The 12783-nt window shown below is 44.8% G+C and overlaps 1 protein-coding gene across 1 annotated transcript in view; it reads right to left on the bottom strand.

Moving 5' to 3' along the window:
* The window catches only part of NRG2 (neuregulin 2), a gene marked incomplete at its 5' end in the record, with an annotated part of 34607 nt that overhangs the window by 15150 nt on the left and 6674 nt on the right, over nucleotides 1-12783 (bottom strand). Inside the window, one exon of the mRNA XM_009696052.1 lies at nucleotides 8270-8328. Within this exon, the coding sequence (XP_009694354.1) occupies nucleotides 8270-8328 (59 nt within the window). The remainder of the gene's footprint in view (nucleotides 1-8269; nucleotides 8329-12783) is intronic.

Here is a 12783-nt window from a genome sequence, read left to right as displayed (position 1 = left end):
CTGCTGAACTTTTCTGAAAATGTTGGACTTAAGGTACAACTCAGTCTTCCTAATGCAGCCATCAGTTTTAAGGAAACAGTATCTACTGCCCTCTTCAATACACTACTTTGCAATATTTACATTATTTCCTGTACCTAAAAGCTAAGCTAGGCTCTTCTGTGTTGATGCCAAAGGAGACTGGACCAGTAGTTTGAAAATGTTTGAATACCTAACTACTGTGCGTATGACAGAAAGCTGTCCGACAGAGAAAGGCAGCGAGCATGGGAGAACTGAGGAAGGAAAAAAGGGAAAAAATATGTTTCATTTTCACACTCTTCATCTCAGCTGCTGTACATCTGCATGGGATTCAGGTTGGATCCATTCACCCAGATTGGTACCACTCAGCTGTTCAAAACAGGGCTTGCTGAAGAGTCAAGTGATGCACGGACCTTACACTCCTCCAAATGTTGACATTCAGCCTAAGTGGACTGAAAGAAAAAATTGAGTTGGATTTAGGTGCTACCAGTAGGGTGGGTACTCTGTGGATCCCCTGTCACAAATTTTGTGGTGGATTTTTTTCTCTTCATCGGACAGAAGACAAAGTCCTACACTTACTTGATCCACAGTGATTTTTGTGACTATGTTTTTCTCTATATGGTATTTTACCTGTTTTAAAAGATGAACAGACAAAAACATTCAATCTAAAATATCCTTATAGGAGTAACACCTCAAGACAAGATTGCTCTCACTGAACTATAGATTTATAGGATGATTAAGAAGGATAAAAGCCTTAGCAAATAGCTGTGAAAACTGGGCCTGTGCTCACATGGACTTCAGGCTGCCCAAGAATGTTGTTAAGATGTTTAGTTACCGCATGCATTATTTCCCCCAAACATGCTTGGGTCCCCCAGGGGGCTATCTGGAGCTCCATGCTCCAAGGCATGAAATAAAGTGGAGAATTAACATCTGAGGACCAGTAAGACAGACTATTGATAATAAATTGTACTGACGAGAGTAATACTTGCAGCATTCTGGTCCAGGATTCCCCCAGGGGGTACAGGGAGCAATGCAAGACAGTTCCGTGATGCTGGAGACAGAGGACACTGTGCTCATGTTAAGGGCTGGGCAATACATGGGATCTCAAGCACAGAAAGTCTGCAAATTCTCTATAAACTGCACAGCCATTTAGCTTGTCCATTTAGCTTGTCCTTATCAATAAAAATAATTTGGTAGGCCTCAAGAGTCCAGACACATAACAATAGAGTATTAGCAAGCTGCGATGTATTAGCATGCAGTTAACTTTAGGAGATCCCAAAGGGTAACCTGTACTGCCATCCAGGGGAGAGGAATAAACCTGTTATGATAAACTACAAATGCCAGCCCACCACAGGGTAGTCATCACCCTGTAATTAAGTGGTCAGCAGTTATCGTGTCATTGAAAGGAAGTTGCAGAATGTTTGTGGAATTTAAAATAGTGCTAAATATTGTTTTAGGGTTCAGATGAGTAAGAGGTGGAGGAGGAAACAGAAAGGTAGGTTAAAAAAAGAAGCATTCTTCCGCTTATCATTTTCATATTGTAAACAACAGGTAGGAAACTACTGTTGAATAAGTCAATTGAAGTGAAGTGAACAGAGAAGCTGAAATTCAGATCTAGACCTTCCCAGAAGAGCTTGAAGTGGTGCATTTATCCCTCTGCTCACGGGGACACTTCACCTCAGCGTAAGGAGCAAGTGTCCAAAACCCACCTGTCAGAAGGGTCACCTTTACATGTCAGGGTGATGACCAACACTCCTCCAGTTGCAGCCTGGGGACTTCAGAGTGAATGGGACTATCCCTCAGAAAAATAAGAAGCCTCACACTGGATAAAACTACACTGCTCTGCCTCCACAATGGTTTAGTTAGCAGCGTTGGAACCAGTTTGTGTGCCACTGTGGGAACACGCGATTCTGTTTCCCACTCAGAGAGCCTGATACAGACACTTCAAGTAGAAACATTTTATGCTTTTCTGGTTGGAAAGGCTCTGTGAAAGCAATTTCCTTGGAAAGAACAACTGATGGGAAGACCCAGACATCCTATCTACAGGAAATGTGTTATGATAGGGCAGGAATCACGCTGCTGAGATCACTGCACAGACCACACCCAATGGTGGTGCAGTGGATGCTCAAGAACAGATGGTTCTCATCTCGGAAATACCTGTGCTCGTCATCTGTTGTTGGAAGGAATCTGTAATGCCTGTGCAAGGGAATGTGCTCCCACCCAGCAAATCAATCAGGAGCCACACCCATCACACTAAACTTTGGATGGCTACAGTTAGAGAGTCCTGGGAGATATATCAAGCTGGGAACTCAGGATATGCTTTCATATCAGCATCTACTGCATGCAGAATTGACCAGATAGTCTGTAACTGCAAGACTCTGATTTCTCAGCTCAAGCTCTTCTCTTCCATGTTTCCAGACGACTGCACTTGTGTACCATGCAACAAGAGTAGCTGTCTTTCTCCCCTTTGAAAATGGGATTTGATGCCTGAATATCAGACTCCTGGGAGGTCCTAAAGTTGAAGAGAAAGCCTGCTCTCCCAATGGATAGTAGAAAATGCTGCTCTGTGCTTCCAAAGCAGACCAGTAGGACGACTCACTCCAACTATGAATTAAAATTCAATTTGTAAAGCAACCAAGAATGAAATTTGGTTTAAAATGGAGAATATGCTAGATTACATTGAATATGAATGTCAGCTCTATTCCAGGATGTTTACAGGCAGGGTACAGACTTCAACTTTAATTAGGTCACAAAGTAGAAAATGAAAATGTTTCACTAAACAAGACGACATTCATCTCCAGATTGGTGACAATTATTTTGGGAGATGAATAAATAGCAAAGTTAAGATGAAATTTCAGATTCCACAGACAAGAAACAAGAATAAACCTAAAACTTCATCCCAAATTTCTAAATTGTTCCATAAACCGCAAGTGGAAAGAATCCAAACGTGTGGACTTAGGCAAGGTATAAATGTTTGCACTCATGATGCTTAACTTTCAGTATCTTGGCCCCATCAGGAGTGAAATAGCTGCCAATGCGTTTTATAAAACCTTTACAACCAGCCAGCCCAAAGCCTGGCAATTTATTAGTAAACTTCCAACAGGGTTTTAGAAAGACCTGAAAGACCTTCTTCTCTTGTAGAAGAGAGAAGATAGAGATAGATCTTGATCTGATGTAGAACAGGCAGCTGTGAAATACAGGTGCCAGCACTGCTTTTAAAAAAAGTTTCTTAAAGGGAAGGATGATTTTAGGTTTCTGTATTCTGGAAAGAGTTGCAAGCCATAGTTGTGCCTATGAAGCTGGACCCAGGAGACAACTGTCAATTGGGTGAGTCTCGTGTACCCACTAGAAGCTCTCATATAGAAAGACTTCCTGACCCTTTTGTGATATTGCTGAGCTGCAGAGATGAAGATCTGACTGCAAAGGCAAAATGGTCCCTGAGTGCTAATGCTATTCAGGCTGTGGATCAACAGTTTGATGTGTTAAACTTCTGTTACCACTAGTGCAGAGACAGCCAGACAGACCTGTGATCTGTGACTGCATCTGACAGCTGAACCTATGAGTTTGCACTCGTCACCCTCAGCACCTCTGCAGGATGAGGTATCTCATCCTGATGGCAGCACTGGAGCTCAATGCTCAACCTTGGGTGCCGAACCCTTTGCAGTGACTACGGGGTATGAGCCTGGGGTATCAATTTTAACTCAAACTTCTAACACAGATGTCTAAAATCCCACTGAAAAAATAATGAGGTTCTGGCTGCACTATCACTGCTAAGAGAGGGGCAGGGAGAACAGGGGTCAGAAGACGAGTTCATGACATGAACTCAGACTGTCAGTATGGCTGGTTACTCCTTGCCTGCACATTGCATTCCCTGTGGTCAGGATCAGGGAGAATTCCTGCTTTAGGTCACATTTTGGAGTTAGGATCTCCCAGCCCGCTGGTTTCATTAGAGTTACATCATAACTGCAAGATCTAACTCCTGAAACTAGCAGACGATATGACTTTACCATCATACGTACAATGCAGTATATATATTAATTATATCTGCAACTATAATCATATAGACACATAGAAATACAAAGACGTTGATGTGAAAAACATTTTAGTAAGGTGATTTAATGACTCATCACCCATGGAAATAACTGTCTGTATTCTCATCTATCAGGGCATTCCTCTGTTTTATATAGTAATTGCAGACAATCACTGTCCCCTCTGTTCACTGCCATTAATTCTCCTTCAGTCTAAATTAAAACTGCTTTAACAACCCTCAGTTATATTGTACAGCCTCTATAAGGCTTTCCTCTTAGAGATTAGTTAAAGCCTAGACAACACTATCTTCTAACCTTGATCCATCAGCCAATTCCTGATGTGTGGATGGAGGAGGGTGCACAGAGACCAACTGAGACCAGTGAAATTTCATACAGACAAAACGGATCTATCCAGGCTTAAGTCAGCACATCATAAGTCAGGACATCTTTTTCTTCTTAGATATATACCTTTCAACTATTTTAATCTCAGTGAAAGTGCAGTTGTTTGCTCTGACATCTCTCCTTCCTTGCTTCTTCAGGTAGGTTTTCTGTTTTGATGAATGTGGGAAAGCCATCTGTCATACTGTCCTAAAATTGACCTATGATTAATAGGATAAAGTTTTTAAGTTCCCCTGTGAGACTTTGCCCATACTTACTGGATGTGGGATTACTGTGCATCAATGTCTCAAAGGCCCTCATCTGTGTTGCTGTCACTTTGCAGGTTATTGTCTGTCTGCTGACTGATGGTAGCCAACTGTCTACACATACCTGGCCACTGCTGCGCAAAACGTGCTGCCTTAGATCTCCTTACGGTATGAGCCTTGCTAGAAAACAGACCATCGGGGTGGCTTAGACTAACGCAGGCTTAGCATAAATGCAGGCTGAGTGTAAAGGCAGGCTTAGAGAGCTGACACAGTCAGGTACCAAAGCTCTGCTCAGAAATGGCACCTTGCTAGGCCAGATCAATGTTGTCTGTTTGCACTATGCATCCATTTTCTCAGGTAAGTAGCTGTTTTAGCATGCTTCATTTTTTTTCTGCAGTATCTCAACATATTTCCCATTACATTTGCATTACAATACAAGCAAAATAAAATGTAAACTGCTTATAAGCAGATAAGAACCAACCACTGAGATACTTGCTTGAATTCTGCTGTTGCAAATTCCTAGCAAAAGCAAATGCTATGCATCCAAATAAGGGCTGAGCTGGGACAGATTGGGAGGTCTCCAATCTAGCCCAATAATACAATTCCTAGTGAGTTCCTCTGTACCAATCTGTTAGAAAATAGCAACAGTGCGAGCATGACATAGAAAAAACCTCCATCTTTAACATTTCCTCTTCATTTTCAAGTAGTAGGGTATATACACAGAATGTCTGGCAGTAGGCACTTGGTCATATGGTTGTAATAGCAACGTAGAGAAACATCACGTGCAAGAAAACCTATCTAAATACATCTGGTTTTCACCTTCATAATCATAGTGATCCAGCAGGTATTTTGGACAATCAGAGAAAAACAAACCTCCAGAGTTACCTGTCAAATAGACAAAGACAGCCTGAATTCCTAAAGAACACGGGGAGAGTTACCTGACCAAAATCTGAATAAGGGTTTAAACCGGTGAGATAGGAAGCTGCTCCCATAAGGAAGATCCACAACATCTGGCAAGATGCTGGGATGCTGCACCATCTCCATCTCTGGCCCAAATTCAGCAAAGTATCTGCCATATCTTTTCGGAACAGCACCTTAAATGTAGTTTACTCTACAGAGACTCTCACTCAGCCCTGGGATATACCTACTAACAGTTATGTTGTAATATTTAATATTTACATTAAAGAATCAGAAGGCTCCAATCTAGGCCTGAAAATCTAAAATACCTCAAATACATTTAAAAGAACACCAGTGTAGGTGTCACTATTTACTATTTAAGTATCTGTCAAGTGCTGGCAATGTTCTCAAAACATGAATCAGGACAGAGCTATTTTATTTCCCCTGTGAAAATGTGAAAATGTCTGAACCTCATCTACTTTCTTTCAGTTTTTGACCCATCAGAACCCATATGGGATGAAGCACTGAGTGAATTATAGAGCTACAGCAACTTCTACTGTGCCCTAGTTATTGATTAAAGTAGAACGTAAGAATTTGCACAGTCCAGACACAAGTGAAATCCATTTCCTATTCAGAAGAACAGCAAGTTCAGTGCATGCTTTTCTGCGGTGTTGCTGCTACCTATAATACCCAACTGTGACCTGAAAGTGAAACCAGCTATAAACACATCTGAGTCATCTTCTTAGATGATTTTTAGCCAAGTTCAGACAGGTAACCTGGACTGTTAAGCTGTTTTTACCTTACTATCCTGTGGTTAAAGCAGAAATGAGGTAAGGAAATATATGTGTGTCAATTTTAAAGTTGGCATTATTCCTCTAACACATAAATAAAATTTAAACAAATCTCATTCCCAAAAAAAGCAGGATTGTGCAGGCTGGGGGAAAAACACATGCTGTTTACTCTTGCCACTATTTATCTGAAAAGGCATTTTCCGAAAAGGCATTTTCCTGACATAAAAATCATTTTCATCCCTGTTTTGTTTTTGCAACACGGTAGCAATAATGTTTAAGCCTGTTGGACACCACCTCATGAAATATGCTACAAATCAGCTTCATCGGGTGAGCATCTCAAGGCTGTCTGCAGCCGGGGTTCCTGACACCATGGGCTTAAAAGCAGAAACGAAACTCTTTTGCATTAGGTTAAAGATCAAAACAGAACATTTTGTTTTGTCATTTTAAAAAGAGCTTCCTTGGATGCTTTAGCCTGAAAGAATAAATCAATGGAGCTTTCAACTTTGGAAGCCAATTTGGTACAAAAGGCAATGTAAAAACATCAAGCTGTCCCAAGGGCCTCACAAAGCCCATTTGCATCTTGTCTGTATACTCTGTAGAGGGAGTCTAATGCGAGCACTTGCCAGCTATTAGCATGTGCTGATGAGACTCCTGTTATTGCCGGATCAGGATGAGGACTGCAGGATTTCTTAGAGAGCAGTGGGAGAGGGGGTACTGGCAATCAAGGACTCACCATTTCTCCCGTGGTTCCCACTAATTAAAGCCTCTTTTATGGCTCCTTTAAAAAGCCTCTTTTTAAAACTACCATTTGTGGTGGTCCAAACGACCATCATGGGGGCAGGATGGGTCACACAGAGGGTCACCATGGCCAATTTCCTGCCCTGTAACTGGTGCCTCCTTCCAGGTCAGTCCTTACCCAGACTAGGATCCCATTGATGCTGGGACACTGTCTGAATATGGACCAGGAAAAATTATCTGCCTTGAACAAAATGACCTAATGATGTCTATAAGTAAGGAATCTCTAGAGACCTAGAGCCTGTAGGAACTGGAAACTAGAAACTGGGAAGCACTAAATGCAAGGGCTCTAGGGTATTTACACCCACTGAATATGAGGTTAAAGGATCAGTCACTGTAGTTAGACACAACCCCATATGCAAGGCTGTCCAAACCACCTAGGAGAGACAGGAGCATCTCTATGTCCAGGAGGGATATAGTCTGAGATGGCCCATCAGCAGATTTAGCCCATACCCTGCATGGCACTGAGGCATGGGAAGCCCTGAGACAGTGGCAGCCACTAGCGTGACCTCTGGGGCTCCAGGTATGCATGTGTGCCCAGTGGGCATGCTCCAGGATCTGACTCTGAACCAGCCTCCAACCAGCTCACCTGAACAGCAACTGATGCTTGGTTTAGCTTCTGGAAACAGAAACGCAACCTCACCTCAGGGGAAATTTCATTACAGCCCTCACTGTGATTTCCTCAGTTGGTACAAAGAGACTCACACACCCACTCGCAAGAGTCACAGGAAAATGTACTACTCTTGCACTGCACAACGTAGTCCATCTTGAGACAGTAATGCTAGCAGATACAGCTTATCACACAGACTGTTCTCACACAGCACACCACATAACCTTGTGCCTTATTTGCATTTTGCATGAAAAGAGCAAGCAACATCAAGTTCAATCAGAAATGAAAGCAGAACCCATTCTAACAAATGGGGAGCTAACAAGAGCCTCAATTCTCCCCTTGGACACGATCACAGCTCCTCTTACAGCCAAGCAGAGCTGGGAGTGCACAAGACAGGAAGAGGGCTCTTGGAGAACAGAAGAACCTGCTTTAAGGACATGAGACAGAGCTACAATAACCAGGGAGAGAGAGAAGTAGAAAGAGACATACTGGAGAAGCTGACCATTGCGAAATGCTGACACCGGTCTCCTGTGAATTCGATCGGACACCTACCGGAAGAAAGAAAACCAGAAAGAGAGAAACAAGATAGCAAAATGACACCCAAACAGACCAAACTGAGGCCCCTTCTGATCCCTTCCATGACTGCTATCTGTCTGCTTTCAGCCTTCACCCTTACCTGAATCCCTAAGCCCTAGCCCAAAGCTGACATCAAGAGCCATCCCTGACTAGACCACTCTACATCCACCGCTGTGCCCAGGAGGTTTTAAGTAGTGTGGTGCATTTTTTGTCTTCAAACATACTTTGCTTAGGATCTGGCATGTACAATCGCAAAGGCAGTTTCTCCAAACATCTCTGTCCGAAGAATCCATTTGGACATCTGGAGGGGAAAAGGGGAGAAATCACAGAACATGTCTAGCACCATTCTTGAGGCTAAGGTCAGAAATAAAAAGTGCATTGTGATGAATGGAAAAAATAAAGGTTTTACGCACGCGTTTACTCTTTGCTTTGCTTTAACCAGGCACCTGCAACATCAGCATTCCAGCTTTGTTTTTGGCCTGGGTCTTCAAGCAGCCAGCCAAACCCCTCCTCTCCTCCTCTGCCTGTCCCCTTCTGTCTCACCTGCTAGAAGCACCAGCTGGCAGGAAGATTGAGATGGGCTGGATGCTACTTTCAGAGACTCTCTTTGGAGCTGCTACCTAGACAAGACTGGCAAGAGTCACCACAGAGCAGTGCGCAGCTGCTCAGGTGACAGCGAGCTTTGTGTACGACAAGTGTTTTCCTGGTATTACCCCAGAAGTGCCCACAGGATGCTCCAGGGAAAAGGGTTACGTTGCAGTTAGAGAGAAAGCATGTGCAGAGTCTCTGTGTTAACAGAGAGAAAGGGACAGAGAAGAAAGCTGAACTGAACAGGTCTCACATGCTGCCCAACTGCAAGGCTCTCTCAGGCTAGCCCGACCGTTACGTGATGGGCCAGGATGTGCCAGCTGATGGGGCACCAGTTCTACACTAGCACGATGCTGCAGTGCCAGGGATGGCACCCTGCAGACAAGGGCCACCAGGCACGTGGACCAGCTCATGAACAAGCTCCCCGGAGCAGCTCCTAGGCTGAGCCAGGTTTGGTGAGCACGGGGACGTGGGCAGGGGTGCAGCTGGAGCTGCTGAGCCATGCATGGTGCAGCAGCACCCTCACCCTCTGTGTTGTACCCACCGCAGCTGTGGGTGAACCTGGAAAGTGATGAGAGCTCAGCTGTGGGTGGTCAAACACTGCTCCCCCAGGCACTTATCTCTCTCCCTCACTTCACATCTTTTCTTCTGGCCACCTTGGATAGTCCCTCAAAGTTATCCCTAGCTTTCTTGAAGTCCCATTCTTAACTGCCTGTCCCATAACTCCCTCCCTCCCCATCTGACCTCTCCCTCCTCTGAGCTTAAGAGGGTTTTATCATTACAGCTAGCATCCTAACATCTGTTTTCCAACTTCCTGAGGTAAGCAGGGCTGCAGGCTCTGCGCCTTGTACACATCAGACCTTCCTCATTCTCAGCTGCCACCCACAAGATCACACTGTCCTTCACTGTTTGGCAGGCCCCAGCTGGTCAACAAAGAAAAGACTGAAAGACATCTCAGCAAAAAAGATGTGGACCAGAGGCCCAAGCCTGAGGTCAATGGCTTAGCTCCCTGCCAGTCCACTGAGAAGGACAGTAAGCAGCCAGAGCAGCCTCAGCACAGTGTCAGACGACTGGTCCCAACCTGTGCCTACGGTGAGATGAAGCGGGGCAGATCCGGGTCCAGGTCCCACCCACTCACTTCCAGCCCCATGTGGGCACTGCAGATCTGACACTTTCGTGCATCCCAAAGGTACGCTAATGTCTGCTCCCAGTCTGTGGATACAGCGAAGGGGAAGAGGAAGGCATAGCTTCGATCTTTAGTATGACCAAAGCTTTGTAGTTCCAAAGCTTGTTGGCAGATTAGTTCTGTACTATTGCTCAAGGGCTATGGCAGCGTTCGTTGCTCTTGACAGATTTAAGTTTAGATGGCACATTACAGATATGCAACTCCAGTGGCAATAAAAAAAAGTTAAGAAGAGAGATTAATTCCTGCTTCTCTCTACTTGCTTAAGGGAACACAGACAGGTTTTTTCAGCAACTATTTTGTTCCCTTGGGGGAGAGAGGAAGAAATTAGAGAAGTCTTCCTTATTCATTATGACCAGAAAACCTTGATTTTTAATAGTTCTCCCTCATCACGGACATACGCTGATCTGGGCCAGCAGGTGGGAATCATGACATGTGAGGGAGAGCTAGGGGCTCTCAGCAGCTGCACCAGCTGTACAGACCAAGGGTACACCAGCCCACCTGTCAGGTCTGCAAGGATACAGCCTTCTCTGAGCTGAAGGGCTCCTCTCCAAATGGGAGAGGTGAGATTCAACTGAGGTCTGGGGAAGGACTTAAAGAGGCATCAGGTGGCTGGACACAAGGCAGGATAAGGTGTAAAGAACTCCCAGCTGTGGCAATGGACATGGCTGGTGCAATTCCCCCAGTGCATACATGTCTAATCCCTGCCTGGAGACCTTCATTAACACTCCTAGGGGGAAAGGCTGAGGTATCTGCTGACACACTGATACACCACTGCCACAGGCTCCTAAAGGAGGCCATCTGCCTGTGAGATAACCTGCTGGTACTCCAGAGGTAGCCTGAGCCTCAGTGCTGGATGCCTACAGGGGACCTGCAGATACACCTCTGGATCCAGCATGATCCAAGGAGAAGATATATCCAGTAAAAGGCTGCATAATCTCTCCATCCCATCTACTGCCCTTCTTCACCTCAACACCTCTGCAGCTCCAAACCTGTCCACATTTCCCCTAAAGAATGCATTTCCCAGTCTTTCAAGGCAGAGTGCCCCATGTCCAGGGGACATTTCAGCTGCTGTCCCTCTCACAGAAGAAAACTTTGGAAAGCCCTGCATGACTGACATGGCTTTGGCATTTGATTTCTTGCTGGTTTTCACTGCAGTTTTGCTAGGCCTGCCCTGAGCAAAAAAGCTGGTGCACCCTCACTGCCCATGACCAAACCTGTTTTCTGTGCTACACAGCATTTGGTTTTTGGGACCTGTGCTAATACCTCTGTGTGGGAGTGTGCTGGGCTGTTTGTGCACCCCGAACGGCTAAGGTAGAACTTAAGGGCATGGCTCTGCATGAGGCTTCACTGAAATCCCTAGTCATACACTTAAGTTCCTCAGCATCCAAGTCACTTTTGAAACTGGAAACTTGACTCCCTGGTCATGCAACTATCTTTGAAAAAATCACCCTCTTTTCTCATTCTTGGCCTTTCACCTTGGAGCACAGGAAAGCCAGACATACCAGTAATACCTGGGAGTCCAGCTAGCTCCCAAGGAAAGCCCAACCCAAGGGGTTACCATCAGACATGAGGCCTCTTGACCTTCCCTGTGATGAAGCAGAGGAAGATGGTGCTGGGAAGTGGAGTGAAGAAGATGCCCTGTTGGCAATCAAAGAGCACAAACCTGAGGCAGCTGGGTGATGTATGCTCACAAGCATGGCCCTAGGAAAGCATGACTTTGGAGTAACTTTTAAGAGATTGCACTGAGGTTTGAACAAGGCATTCAAAATAGAAGGGTTCTTCCCAATCCTTTTTGAAGTTTATTCATCACCACTAGTAGAGTCATGAACTTATTCACAGAGTCTTCAAGGGTATCCAGTTTAGTTTGCAACGTGCTGCCCATTTGTCTGGGATCTGAGATTTCATGTATGTTGTGAGCACACTGAAGGGCCTCAAGGGTGCTGCTGAATGAAGCAAATATCCTACCCACCTCAAAAAAGGGGTGCTTTGTCTGAAAGGAGCTAAAACTGTCTCAGGTGCACATCTACAAGAAGTCAGCCAAGGCTGGAACTTGTGTCACTGAAGTTGCATGCCATTAAGGAAAGACTGAAAATTATGCGAAAACTGGTGGAAGGAAACAAAAACACAGAGAAAGAAATTGGTGAGAAGTTAAAAAGAAAAAACAGAAAAGTGTCAAAGAAGCTTTGAGGCCATGACAGCTACCATATCTACAGATCTCTGCAGTCAGCCTCACGTGGGTGGGGAGAAGAGCTCTCTAGACAGAAGGCAGTAGATAACTGTCTTCTCTGTGTCTAGGACAGCCCAGGCTTTTCCTCTTTAGTTACTAGTGAATCAGCACTGGGAAAAGTGACAGAAAAGAAGCCCTCATGAACATGAGTACCTTCTGTCACCTCCCAAGCTAGCATACAAACTGTCAAGACACATGTGCTGCTCTGGCATCCCTGGGTCCCTGCTCCTCATAAGCAAGGCTGCTGGCAGCAAGAGTGACCAGGAGACCTTTGAAAGCATGCAGTGTTCACAGTTTCTATTTTTTTTTAGCTGTCTCATACTTCTAGGCTAGTGAAGATGATTTGTTATTTATTACTATGGCCCCAGATGTGACTTCTAGGGAAGAAGTTTCCAGCATGCTTGCCACATGAGTCTCCTAGTCTGG

The sequence above is a fragment of the Cariama cristata genome, unplaced genomic scaffold (assembly GCF_000690535.1).
Source record: "Cariama cristata isolate BGI_N322 unplaced genomic scaffold, ASM69053v1 scaffold14102, whole genome shotgun sequence".
Taxonomy (NCBI): domain Eukaryota; kingdom Metazoa; phylum Chordata; class Aves; order Cariamiformes; family Cariamidae; genus Cariama; species Cariama cristata.
The sequence above is the reverse complement of the archived record's forward strand: the minus strand, read 5'-3'. Positions and strand labels throughout refer to the sequence as shown.